This window comes from Schizophyllum commune (assembly GCF_000143185.2).
Source record: "Schizophyllum commune H4-8 unplaced genomic scaffold SCHCOscaffold_2, whole genome shotgun sequence".
Lineage (NCBI taxonomy): Eukaryota > Fungi > Basidiomycota > Agaricomycetes > Agaricales > Schizophyllaceae > Schizophyllum > Schizophyllum commune.
This window is the reverse complement of record NW_026089539.1, coordinates 3020682-3033671: the sequence shown is the minus strand read 5'-3', so window position 1 is coordinate 3033671 and position 12990 is coordinate 3020682. Positions and strand designations below refer to the sequence as shown.

The 12990-nt window shown below is 55.1% G+C and overlaps 4 protein-coding genes across 4 annotated transcripts; 2 read left to right on the top strand and 2 right to left on the bottom strand.

Annotated features, from left to right (window-relative positions):
• Positions 1 to 33: 33 nt before the first annotated feature.
• On the top strand, positions 34 to 2968 carry SCHCODRAFT_02567172 (uncharacterized protein; the record flags this gene model as incomplete). The annotated part of the gene is made up of 7 exons (XM_050343807.1): positions 34 to 504; positions 558 to 800; positions 850 to 1179; positions 1235 to 1685; positions 1734 to 2161; positions 2210 to 2266; positions 2318 to 2968. Exons 1-7 carry the CDS (start codon positions 91 to 93, stop codon positions 2966 to 2968), a joined length of 2574 nt encoding a protein of 857 aa, XP_050202410.1. The 5' UTR covers positions 34 to 90.
• A 50-nt stretch (positions 2969 to 3018) lies between these two features.
• On the bottom strand, positions 3019 to 4071 carry SCHCODRAFT_02486981 (Translin; the record flags this gene model as incomplete). Its single annotated transcript, XM_050342867.1, is given in 5 exon segments — positions 3019 to 3188; positions 3243 to 3318; positions 3338 to 3523; positions 3582 to 3896; positions 3955 to 4071. 5 exon segments carry the CDS (start codon positions 4069 to 4071, stop codon positions 3019 to 3021), a joined length of 864 nt encoding a protein of 287 aa, XP_050202409.1.
• A 120-nt stretch (positions 4072 to 4191) lies between these two features.
• SCHCODRAFT_02530601 (uncharacterized protein) lies at positions 4192 to 4965 on the top strand (the record flags this gene model as incomplete). The annotated part of the gene is made up of 4 exons (XM_003037090.2): positions 4192 to 4346; positions 4395 to 4422; positions 4469 to 4725; positions 4773 to 4965. Coding segments are annotated over 4 exons (633 nt in total), but the record flags the coding sequence as incomplete, so codon positions are not given.
• A 226-nt stretch (positions 4966 to 5191) lies between these two features.
• SCHCODRAFT_01250767 (uncharacterized protein) lies at positions 5192 to 12977 on the bottom strand. The gene is made up of 32 exons (XM_050341322.1): positions 12653 to 12977; positions 12362 to 12604; positions 11841 to 12310; positions 11400 to 11791; positions 11309 to 11351; positions 11017 to 11258; positions 10835 to 10966; positions 10444 to 10786; positions 10090 to 10392; positions 10013 to 10043; positions 9773 to 9960; positions 9560 to 9724; positions 9129 to 9513; positions 8893 to 9079; positions 8806 to 8840; positions 8724 to 8757; positions 8481 to 8672; positions 8390 to 8429; positions 8146 to 8330; positions 7937 to 8098; positions 7879 to 7884; positions 7622 to 7824; positions 7333 to 7574; positions 7029 to 7280; positions 6718 to 6980; positions 6387 to 6668; positions 6308 to 6332; positions 6131 to 6258; positions 5870 to 6079; positions 5617 to 5808; positions 5351 to 5489; positions 5192 to 5299 (listed from the first exon to the last, which is right to left on the bottom strand). The coding sequence occupies exons 1-32, from the start codon at positions 12865 to 12867 to the stop codon at positions 5292 to 5294; spliced, it is 5937 nt and encodes a 1978-aa protein (XP_050202408.1). The 5' UTR covers positions 12868 to 12977; the 3' UTR covers positions 5192 to 5291.
• Positions 12978 to 12990: the final 13 nt, after the last annotated feature.

The window sequence follows — 12990 nt, the reverse complement described above, 5'->3', positions numbered from 1 at the left end:
GGATTGCGCGGCCGTGCTTATACGAACTGAACTCTAGTAGCCGCGGCACTTGCTGCCGGCGCTCGACAAGGCTACAACGCGTGTTGTCCTATGGAGGAAATTCCTGACTCTCGGCTAGTGACTCGCAGAGATTTCCTAGACTCCCTTCTCCCGGTCGATGCACATGTCCTGGATGCTGTTTACCATCGAGTCACAGACCAGCTGCTTGACAAGAAGCGCGAGGGATGGTCTCTTTGGCCTCCGCAAGAAAATCAAGAGGAGTTCAAGAGGGGCGAACTCTACATACCGTTCGTTAGGATTGCGAACTGTATAGCGACCACAGCTCGAGAGGTGGCCAAAAGTACTCCGGAGTATGAGGGTGTCGCTTGCGAAGTCGCGTGGATGGACTATTATGCGCATCCCCCTACATGTCTTGACGAAGAGACGGCACTGGTCGGGCCTTGGCCTGAATGCGCTCTAGCTATGCCTGTAATGGAGCCCATCCTCGACGATCCCTCGTTACCGGTGGGTCACATTCGATATGTAGAAGGAGAATTCCGACTAACCAGCTTCGACAGGCAGACAAGAGAGAGAAGCTCTGGTGGCTGCAACTTATAGCTCCGGTTGCGAGCAGAACCAACCCGAGTCAGACAGACGAATCCCTCGTCCGCCAACTGCTCAAGTACCTTCGCTCGATTATGGCCGAGCAGAAGGACCGGCGGTTCGTATTTGGTCTCGCCCTCAGTCGCTCGCACGTGGCCGTGTGGCTACAGGATAGGTCCGGGGCCGTTGGCATGGACGCGCCCATCGGTATACATGAGGTACACCTCTCTCCTCGTCTTGTGTACCCGGTCTGATTATTGCTTGCAGGACCCAAAGGCCTTCGTTCACGTCATCACTGCCTTGGCTACTTTGCCCGCGTATCGCCTTGGCTTCGACACCACTATGAAGCTGGTGCGCGAGCCGCTCCCGCCTATCCATACGTATCGGCTTTCTTCCCGAGGACCAGACAGCTTCAGCGTTGAGTTATACGAGAAGAACTCCTGCGAGCTGCAATGGGTGATATCGATGAAGAACGATACGTATATGACTGTGAAGGCGCTCAGAGACCTTCAGGTCGACGCCATTGTGGGGGCTTCTTCGATGGTTTGGGCGGCCATCCGCTATGAGGATCGCTGTCTGGAGGCAGACTGGCGTCCGGTAAGTAAATCTGGCTTGGGGCCTTCTACGTACCGCACAGCCCACTCCTTGACAGGTCTTTGTTATCAAGCAATGGTGGCAATCTGATGAACAGGCGGACGAAGGGGCCATATACCAATATCTTGGCGGACTGAACTCGACCTCGACTCCGCCAAACCCTGCTTCACGGTACGTTGGCACAATGGAGTGCTATGAGACCGCCGAAGTTGGTGGGGAGGTCGACAGCACTGGCGGGCTGATTCAGCATGGCCTACCATCCGCGCCACCCCCACCAGACGAGTCGCCCGCCAGTAAACGAATGCGTCGGCTGAATGAAGCAGCAGCTAGCGGGTGGATGACCTTCAAGACCGATCACGACAAGCTCGCGCGGTATTATGCTGGAGAACAGGCCAAAGCGCTGGCAAGCCGAACTCGCAAGCGGCTTGTCATGAATGTGTTCGGTTGCTCAATCAAGTACTTCGCATCTTTGCGAGAGCTGTTGACGCTTCTGCTGCAAGGCGTCCGTGGTACGTTGACTCCTCCCGCTCTGCGCATATCTAAATAATAAGCATAAGGCCACCAATACGCTTACAATAACGGTGTCCTGCAACGAGACGTCAGCCCCGCCAACCTGCTGATCACCTTGCTACGCACGTCCAATGGTTCGACCATCCGAGTGAAGGACCCAGAATGCTGCCTCATCGACTTCGGCCACGCCAGCAGAATTCCCAAGATATCCGCACGCATCTCCCCCCCTCCCGAGACCACCGCCGAACCTCTTCTACCCTCCATGGCTCGCGAGATACAAAACATCACCGAGACTCTCGCACAGCGCGCCTATCATTTCATTCGCTTCAGAGCACCTGAAGCTCGATCTCCGAGGTCTCTGGGCGTCACATATATTTCTGCTGCTCTCGATTATTACGAGAAGTGGAACGGGTCACTATCCTCAAATGTGGCCATCGAACCGGCCATGTTTGGCTGGGATGCCGTACCGTTGCTGGTATGTTCGTGGTGCATTGCTCGGAGAACTAGATTTATCCCGTCGCAGCAGCGTCCCATACCTTTGAATTGTACAGAAGACCAAGCGTTGCGTGCGCCTCGAGTTGTGAGTTCGACGATGCTTTGTTGAATGCGTTGACTGACTGCCATTACACAGGGCAGTCCACCGTTCGCGAGTGCGCAAATACTCAACACAGCGCATGTGAGCGTGAACATGCACTTCTCCGGTTTTCGCTACAACGGGGTGGTCCACGACGCCATTCAAGACATGGAGTCCTTCTTCTGGACCCTTCTCTACCTGTGCGTAACCCGCTCGGGGCCAGGCGGCGACAGGCGGGAGGAGCTCGACGGTGACATCCCTGACGACTCGTCGGACGTGGAAAAAATAACGGAACTGCGCCGCATCGTGTTCTGCTTCTTCGGCGACGAGACGGAGACGATCGCGATGAACAAGGCGCAGCTCTTTAGTGAGCCTGAACTGTTCGAGGAGGGTATACTCGGTCATGTTCATCCGTATTTCGAGCCGCTGAAGCCGCTGCTGCGACAGTGGTGGGACCTTTTGCTCCTTGCGTACGAGTTCGAGGGGTATGAGTGGCATGGGATCCACAAATTTGTGATTGCGCTTTTGGAGAGGGCCTTGCGCGAGCTTCCGGCCAAGGACTCGCCGGAGGATGTGGAGCGGACGCGAAAAGCAAGGGAAAAGCGGGACGGATTCGTGCGTGAGGTGATGCTGGCTGGTACGCATAAAACACCACGGCCGCCGCCATCACCATCGCCACTCCCGACCAAAAAGGCCAAGCTGGTTTGACTTGTGTCTGCCATACCACGTCGCAGAAATATGTTGAATACCACAATTGTTCAATCATATTCATCCCGCCCCTCATCATCGTAGTCGTCCCTCCTTCCCCTACCGGCTCTTGAGTCTCGGGGATCGGCACTGAAATTGGCTACCGTACTCGATACAATATCCTCCATCATCTCTGGTGGTACGTCGTACTCCGAGAAGCGGACAGCGATGGTGTAGGCGGCTGTAGTGGGGTTAGATCGACGTTGACCTAACCCTCTTTGGCCAAAGTACTGACCGTCTTCGATTTTCTGCAGCGACTGTGAGGTCACCGCTTGCTTCTTGTGTAGCTCGCGGACGTATGGTGTAAGGCGCTCGAAGTCTGCAAGATACGATGAGTGCCTTTTGATTTGAAGGAGAAAGTGGCATGCCGGCTTTGCAATCCCTCACGAATGCGCAGATCTCGGCGGCCTTCGTCCTGCCGCCTCGACGTGAGATGCTCGATATTGCGAAGCGCATAAGCTCTCCCGTCAAATCAGATATACCGAGCAAGTAGTCTGATGTTGTGAGTGGGAAGTACTTGGGATGGGTGTATCAGCAATCAGAACTATTCTCTGCGTGGAGCGCAGCAACATACCGGCGTCCCATCCTCCCTACATAAGGACCGTTGTACTTCCTCAAAAGAGATTAGGGTCTCGTGCTCGAGATAATGCGCGTATGACAGTGCTTCGATGTATTCTTGCAATCCTGGCGATACTTGGTGCTGATACCGCCAGAATCGGTCCCCTTCAAGCTCGCCCTTGTCGGCCATCCCGGCGTATATTTGCTGCACCTCCTTCAGCTTCTCGTGTCCTCGCCGCGCGGCCTTGCGCGGGTCGGAAGTATCTTCAGTCATGAGGCGATGCAGCAAAAATATGACCTTCTTGGAGAGATTGGTAGCATCTCGGCTGGACTACATAGGTCGCGCTTCAGTGGTGAATTTGTGGCACGAGGGCGGAATAAGGTAGGACCTTAATCAGCCTCTCTCTCCGGTCGTGGTGTTCGTCAAGATGTTGTCTGAAGCCATCGAATGCGCCGAGGACGTCGTCTCTGCCACGGAGAGCGGGAGTGGCGGTTGCAGCTGACATGACGGCTGGATTCAAGAGATAGGCGCGCGTGATGGTGTGATGTCAATGATCTGCACTCATCAAGGACCTTCCCCGCAAGTCGACAAGTGGTCAGTAACCACCTTGCCTCCTGCTCTCATCATGGCCTTCGCCCCGCGACCTGGCTGCCCACTCTGTAGTATCGTCGCCGCAGGAACGTCGAACAAGGATGTCGTGTGGCGAGATGGGACTTTCACTGCGTACCGTGAGACGGCGTACCCGGTATCAAGCACAGGGCACATCGTCTTTGCGTTCAAGTGTGTACTCTTCGTCCTTGCTGAGTCCAATTGTTCAAATCACCATAGCCTGCATGTCCCCTCAATCTACATGCTCGTACGCCCGCTGGCTCCCTCCAGAGTCCTCCCTGACCTCACGCCAGTCCTCAAGCGACCTCCCCCTCCTCGTCAACCTCCGTAACATCGCCAACCGGCTCCTGAAAGACCTTGCCCCAGGCAATACCCAACCCTTCCGGATAGGCTTCATCACCCCGCCTTTCAAGGACACGAAGATCCCCGTAACTGACCACCTTCATGCGCACGCATACGTCGAGCCGGCAGATCAACTGGGCTGGTGGCGCGGGGTGGCCTTCAGCTCGATTGCGTGGTATGCCATTGACGATCTTATTGCTGAAATACGGTATGTGGGATGCATATGTTATCGCTTGGAAGCTGACCATCTTCAAGGGAGTCCGTCTCCAACAACCGCGTCAAGTCCGGCTACCAAGATCGCCGTCATGCTCCTATCGACAAAGTCCCTTCAGCAGGCGCACGACAAGGCACTGCGGACGGCAAGGACACGACCCCACCACCCGTCGTTCTCCCCGAGACCGATATCGAATCCGCCACACCTTCTGCTCCTTCGCCGTCCGCTTCAAGCCCATGAACCTCTGAGTCTTCACTACGTTCACTCTCGACTTCCCGCGCACACGAGCTGTATCCTCAAGAAATTGTTGTTGTTCCATGATACATTTCGTGCTATTACACTGCGCCTCTACCTACTGTAGCATTACTCACCCTCACATGGTCGTATCGTAGATCTTCTGGTTCTCGTTCCCTTGCGGACTTTGTCTCCTCTACGTTCTTTGGCACCCTCTACGTTCTGTTGTTCCACCTACTACTTGTCCGTTGGATCTGGGATACATGCAATTCAAATCTCTTCGTTGTTCTGTCCATTCGTATCAATTCGTTCAAGTTGAAGTTCATTTACGCGTCTACCAGTGCATCAGCAACGCGCCCGCCACCCAACGTGTAGACCAACTCACAGTACGACGATCCCGTCAACAGCGTCGACAACGCCACCATCTGGTCCTCGTTGAACCTCTTGCAGTCCTCGTGCCACGTATCCTGGTGCGTCTTCTTGAAGTTGCTCGCACAGTTCCGCACCGCGGTCGAGATGGGTATCTGCGTCGCTTGTCAGCATCTCGTCCTCCGCTGCACTCCGTCTCGTCTCATCATCCTTCATCCTCGCCCCATTCTTCATCCTCGCACTATACGCCATTCCCACTCATCATCGCAGATCAATGCTCACCGGGTCATACGTATGCTCCGCCAAGATATTCGCCAACAAATCCGGCATCCACTTCTCCACTGTATACGGGTAGCTGTCCACCAACGCGCAGATACCCAGGATCGCCGCATGTCGACGTCGGATGGCGGCGCTGTAGCCGGGATCGGAGCGTGGAGGTATGTGGCTGTTCTTCGCTAGGCGGACGAAGCGGTCCTGGAGGAGTGAATCGTGAGCACACGGATGTGAGGAAGAGAGAGGGAAAGGAGGTACAGACCTTGAGCGTCATGACACTGCGCCGCGGGGACAGGCGAAGGATACCCGACAAAGTCGTCGCAGCCATCTCGCGCACCTCTACGACCTCATCGTCAAGGCATTTGCAGAGGACCTCCATGATCTCGACCATCTTTTGCTCGCCGATGAGCGGCACTTGACGGAAGTAAAAGACCTGCACGAGCGGTAGAGCCTTCAACCGCACTCTCCACGACTAGGAGCAGCGTCAACGCGCGTTGCAAGTATGTGGGCTTTTGAGGCATACCGGTGAGTTCTGGATCGCATCGAAAATTGCGTCGAGGATGGGGTTCACGAGCGACGCCGGTGGCGTTACACCGCACATCCGGACGAGTAGAAGGTTGGCGCGCTGCGCAAGCTCGTCGTTATCGGGTACTATCAGCGTGTTAGCATGGTAACTTTCATGCAAGTACATCAGACGTACCTTCCGTGAAGCGGAAGAGCTCAGGCTACAGTCACCAACTGTCAATTGACGCGCGCATGACGACGTAGGGAATACTCACCATCAGAGGCAAGATATAGTCGAACACCGACGCTGCATTCGTATCGTGCACGCTCTGGAACAGCCACTTGCACACGGTGATCCCGACCCTGTCGTACGTCGACTGAAACGCGCGAACGCCCGGTTGCCGCTCTTGACGCCATACGGCGAACTTCTGCACAAGCTCGACGACCTTCTTCTTATGGTATACCCCACGCGTGCCCATGATGTCGAACTCTTCTGGTACTCGGCGACATTCCTTGACGAAGACCTCGACGGAGGGGATGGACGGACGAGCGGAAAGCTATAAAGTTCCATTAGTAGGAGGTCCAAACAAGGTAGCGAGTCAATACCTTGATCTTGCCAGCAAAGGCCACAATCTCGCCAAAGTACGCGCGGATATCGTCGTGCTCACTGTGGATTTCCGCCCAGCAGCGGTTGAGAACCTCATTTGTCCAGGGCGAGAACTTCCAGTTCAACTCCTCGTAGAGCGCGCGGAACATCGACAGGACCTTGAGCGCATCGAGCGACATTTCGGCGTGGAAGTCGACCATCTTGAACTCCTTCATGAGGAAGTCTACGAACGGTTGTAGGCGACGAGGATCCTTCTTGTAGACTGATCCCAGTTCAGCATCTAGCTCTCGGTAGAAATGGGAGAACGCACATATGTACTCCAAGAAGGTAGTCCACACCATGATTGTGTCGGTCTGAACATTACCACCGAGTAGCGACGGCACTTGAGGCGTGAGCCAGTCCCAAAGCACCTTCTGCTTCTCCCCGGGCCAGTTCTTCGACCCTCCGATGACACCCGCAAGGAGCTCAGCGCCAGCTCGTTGCTTGTTCTTGTCCTTTTTGGAGAGAAGGTCGGTAAGGATAGGCTTGACATACGGGAACGGCTCGTCTTCTAGCAATTGGACTGTATGCGAATCGTTAGCTCGCTATTCGTTATCGAAAGCGGATGAACTCACAAATGCTCTTCACCGTGGCGATGTTATCTTGGACAACCGTAGACTCGTGGTTCTCCTCTCCGTAATACGTAACGAGGTCCTCCCAAAATTGCTTCGTCGTTGCCAGCTCGCGGACTGCTTTAATTGCTTCTTGACTAACTGGCTCCCATGGCTGGTACGTCGACTTGACTACATCCGGTACATGAGTCATGGTAATATGATCGTGCCAGGCTAGCCAGAATGGGTCTTGATCCAGGAGCATGCTACGAAAGGGTGAGGCACAAGCTTGCAAGGAAAACATGTTACACACGGCTGGTCGCTGCCTTTCGTAAGGTCTACACGCTTGTCGCGATATGCGTCCAGAAGCTGCCGCTTGACGATGGGAAGTTGCTGTATCTTCACGTCTTCCTTCAAAGGATTCCGTGGACGGTACTGCACGAGGTCAGCGGAAGACTTGCAGAGTGTGCGAAGCTTGATGTTGCGGAGGCCCTTCATCACCGCGCGTTGGGCATACTAAGCCATAGCGATGTTAGCTTTGGAGGTGACATAGCACGTATGAGCCCTTACGTATCGCTGGAAAACATCAGTTAGACATGGTAGTTGCGCAATGGCATCTCGTACTCACGACCGTAGGATGCTCGTCGTGACACTTCTCGAGGAAGAACGTGATCTGCGCCTTCGTCAAGGGGACATCTCGCCTGACCAGCGTGCGCAGAACACGCATAGCCACGATGAGGTAGCGCCAATGCGTCTTGTCTGCATGTCCAATCTCTAGCACCATGTTCGTCTAGCATCGTCAGCCGGCATTCGCAATCATGGTAAATGTTTGCTTACGATGCGCTCCGCTGACCGCTCTTGCAAGCTGACCCGCCTCATCCTGTTTTCCTTACAGCGGATGGTCAAAGCAGCGTCCTTCGGCATGTTGTCCAGTATCGCCTTGATGTCCTTGACAGCTTCGTCTACATCCGGCGTCGGCACGTCGTAGACCAGGTAGCACGGTTCGACGAAGCTATTGAGGGCTTCACAGTATCGTTAGCCTTGATGCCGGTCCCGCCCTTCATCCGCCCAGATGCCTTACCATTGTCGGCAACGACAGAGACGGCCTCTTGAATCGATGGCTGCAAGGAGCATTGAGACAATGTTGTGCAAGGTCAGGATGGTCGAAGCACCTTCTCGTTCCACTGGCTGCGAAAGATGGCGTTCCAGAAGTCGGCGCAGAGGGTCGGCTCACCCACCGCGTACTTGCCGAAAGCCGACATGTTCAGCGTCCACAACGCACCCTTCATGCGATCATCATCTGTACCAGGCTCCAAGGCCTTGAACAGTACGGGAAGAGCACGCTTCCTTACGCCGTCGTATGTCTGGCATAACGGTCAGTCAACGCGGCGGGATACTAGATCAGATACACCTACACCATTGACAGCATCGAGAACACCCTGTGCGGCTCTGGGAAGCATTAATCTCTATGCGACTCATTGGTTTGCATGATCTTACTGTCGGATGATAGGGTAGTGCCAAAGCGACCATTCCTGGCGTGAAGTGAGCTCTCGTAAACGGCCTCACACAGGGATCCGAGCTTACCACCAGGTCGTCAATGAGAGCGTTCTCGGTATTTCTGCGCGCTCGCTCGATGGAATTCCACCTCAATCGCGCCGAGTGGTAGTATCTTGCCCTGCGCACGAAGACCGCGCGGGGCCAGACCTTCTGGTTCGCGTATTGACGTGCAACATTCTGCTCAGACGCATACTGGTCCTCGTTCACGTAGAAGCTGTATACAGGTCGACAAGGGTATATCTGCATGTAGATTGCACACGCACCTATCGCGAGAGTCGCCGTATTCCAGCATGTAAGAGCGTATGGACCGCACGAGGATGAGCACAGCGTCAACCGTGTTCTCTTCGCCCTGCTGTCGCAATGATGTCGAAGCATGGTGCAGCAGGCTCCCAAATCGCCGCTTCAAGGACACCACGTACTGATACCGCGGATCAGCGGGGTCGGTCAAGCAGAAACCAGCCGTGCACGGCGCGATGTTGGCGATCATCTCGGGTATCTCGTTGAGGATGTCGGTATCCAGCTTCTCGTTGAGCGCCTCTTCTTCCGTCAGGAATTCTTGTAGCAATGTAGGCGTACCCGAGAATGCACTGCGGACCAGACTAAGATGGCGGCAAAAGTCGTTGCGCCAGATGGCATCCCGTACGACGCCTGTCGTTCGTCAGAGGCTGAGCCAGTCTATAGCAAGCGAACATACCCGGTTGTAGCAATCCTTCTAAAGTGGCCAGCGTTGGCTCGACCAGCTCGCGGAAGATCTGGAGCACAAAGTCGATCTCTTGCTCATTTGGCACATGCCAAGACACCGACACATCTTCCGACGTGTACATCTTGCCCCAGTGCTTGTAGTGGTCCTTGTTAAACTCTACTGGGGTGTCAGACTAGTCTTGGCGGCATTTTCGTCGGTACTTACCCTCGCTATTCCATTCGTCGGGGTTGACAAACTTATTCTCAAGCGGGTACGTATGCGACAGGGTGATCAACATGCTCGTCAGGAACTTGCCCGTCCACGAGTATGCGCGCTTCGAGTAGCAGCGGCTGCTCAGCAGCTTGACGATGTTAAGCAGAGCTTCGCGGTGCTTGACTATGACGGAACCGTCGCTGAGGAAACTATTGAGCACACGGAGTTTGGCAGACTTTTCGAAGGACCTACTTGTAAACAGTGCCTCTGAGCATAGCCAAATCTAACCTGGTCAGCAACGCTGAAGAGAACGGTCGATAGTCACTTACTCCAATGCAGCGTCGTGTCAGACGGCAATGGCCGGCTCGAGTTCGTTGTACGCAAGGATCCAGCACCATTATCCAACTCCATCCGGATATTGCGTTCGCACAACGGCAAGAAGCGCTTGATCGTCTTCTCCGGATCGGCATTCGCGACACACTCGACGAGTTGGTGGACAGCGCGAACTGCGTTCGAGCGCACGTTCTGCGAGGCATAGTCGTAGACCATGCCCAGAACCATGTCGAATAGCGGCTCGGACAGGTGCACGCAGATCTGGCTGAAGGCGCCGGCGACTGCGTCGACGACTTGCACTGGTAGAAGCGCATCAGCCAAGCCCTAATTCACAACGTGAATGGATCCACCTTCCAGCTCCCCGCCTGCTGAGCCGTTCGCGCCCTCCTCCGGCAGATTCTCAAGCAATTGAATAACCCGGCGGACCAGGTTCGCGATCCAATCGGCGAAGTCCTGCGTCGATGCCTTTAGCAACTCATCTTCCTCCTCGTCGGATAATCGTGAAGTGATATCCGCGATGCCCATATCGGAGGTAAAAGCAGGCAGGGCGAGGTTGGCGTAGGCGTTGCTCGGCATAGCAGGAACTGTGTCGTCGGTGGCTTTGGGCTCGCCAGCAGTGAGGTCTGCGATCTTGATGTACTGCGCGATCTCCATGAGGAAGCCTGTGGTGCATAGGGTCTTGGAGGGATCGTTCTGCGAGGATGTAAGTAGCCATTGACGCCGAAGAGCGACTGAGCTTACCAGGTCGATTCCTGGAATAAGCAACTGCAGAAGGGGGACAAGGAACTTCGCGCCGGGGTAATAAACGTCGCGACAGACAATAGCAGGAGCAATAGCGCCAAGTGCTTTGATGATGCTGATCGTGCGTTGCGTCTATGCAGCAGGTCAGCCCTCTGTTCCCTACAGTTCGGGGGTAGACTTGCCTCAACGACCGCTTCCAATGACGGCACCGCACGGTCCAAGATCGGGTGCAAAATAAGATCAGGTTCCATCACGCTCATTGACTTCAAGCAACTCTGGATATTGACGACGACCTTAGGGTCGTGCGAAAACATGGCAAGCAGTGCCACGGTGCGGATGCTCTTGACGAGCTCGCGCTTCATAGTGCGCGTGAGACGCCGATTCGTGGGCGTTTTGCAGTCAGGCTGGTGCTCCTCATGCCATCCTGGTTGTGTGTGATGAGCAAGCTCTGATGACACGGGATAGACAGCTTACTCTTGTTGAACTCATACGCGATATACTTTACGAAGGCGCTCAACTGCAAGAAGTTCAGGGGAGCTTCAAGGTGAAAAGCAAGTACACTCACGTCTACAGTCCACGCTCCCGAGTTTGTGGGGTGGAAGAAGCTCTCCACCGACGCGATCAGCGTCACGAGCGAGTCAAGCGCTTTCGAGCCCGCAAGATACGTCCTGCCACGGGAGACGGAGTGACCTCTACCAAGTGGCGCAGCAAGGAACTCCTTCAGCGAACTCGATTGTACCATCGGCGTGTTCATGCCGGAGGGCGTTGGCGTGAACATTGGTGTAGGCGCGTTCGATGCAGGTGAGGGCATGCTATCTGGCGCCATGGAGTACACCAGGATGCGAGCGAGCGACGGGATGCGCCAAGCTGCCTTCGGCAAGCGGTCAATCTCGAACGCTGCTTGATTGTCGGCTTGCGGGCCTGTGGTGAGGGAGCCTGCGTCCGCTAGTGGGATTTCTGCGGCGCTTGTCAACGCATGTAGATAAGGGACGACCACCAAACTCACCCATCGACACAAGTGTTTTGCACATCACCCACGACCACTGCTGCTCTGTGAAAATACCCACGTCCTTGTAGATGCCGGACCACACGAAGTTGTCTTCGGGTTCTTCATGCGCCCACTTCGGTCGCCCCTCGCCCTCAGAGAGCGCGTCGTCTGGTACGTCTGTGATCTTCCGAGGGTCACTGACGCTCGGGTCGACGTGCAGCACGGTCAATCTCGACACGAAGTCTAGCATCCGCTCATCGTAGAGGTATGAATTGACGGATTGCCAATGACGGAAGAGCATGGGAAGGTACGCTTGAGGGTGCGACTCGGGAAGGAAAGTGAGGAGCGCATATTGCGACCATAGGACGCTATTCAAGCTCGTGTTGTTGATGAGCGGGACGAATGTGTTTAGCATCTCCTCAATTGCCCCTGGATGGTAAAAGCGGCGGGCATGACTGGCAAGGTACCCCATGCACCATGAGAGTTGCCTGAACAAGCGTTAGAGTTCGTTCTCATGGTCCTCAAGCCTATTCACGCACGTATACTCGAATTGGCGCCTCGCCAAGAACAGGTCTTTACTTAGTAGGTCGTATACGGGCTTCCACGGTAGCCGCATGTCCTCGATCGAAAGCTTCTTCTTGGACCGTGTTAATGCCTTGAACGCGTCCGCGCAAAGCGCGATGTTGCTTGTGGACATGCCCGGCACGGTGCACAGGTGGTAGTATAGCTTCGCGAGGCGGATGCGCTTCTCCTTCGGGATGGGGTACTTGAGCATCATCCAGCTTCGGAATGTGAGTATACCGGTACGCAGGAAGGGGGGAACCACGTACTAGGACAGAAGTGAATCCCACTGCACAAGACCGACATCATAGTCTTTCGCCTCCACGCACTGGGTGAGGCGGAGCAGGATGAAGTCGAGAATCTCCATCATCTTCGACTCAGGTTCAATGGAATAGGGTAGATTCTTTGCATAGATCTTCAGCTTGCGGATATAGCGGTCCTCCCCCTCTTCGGGAGGAGTAGCTGGGGGAAGCTCCCCGTCCATACGCGTGTTCCCGTTGGGCTGACCATTGGGTGTCGGTCGGTCGACAGGGATATGGGGACGCTCGACATTTATGTGCAGACGATCTCGGAGCGTGAGCCCCAAGACTTCTGGTATGGGCGGGGT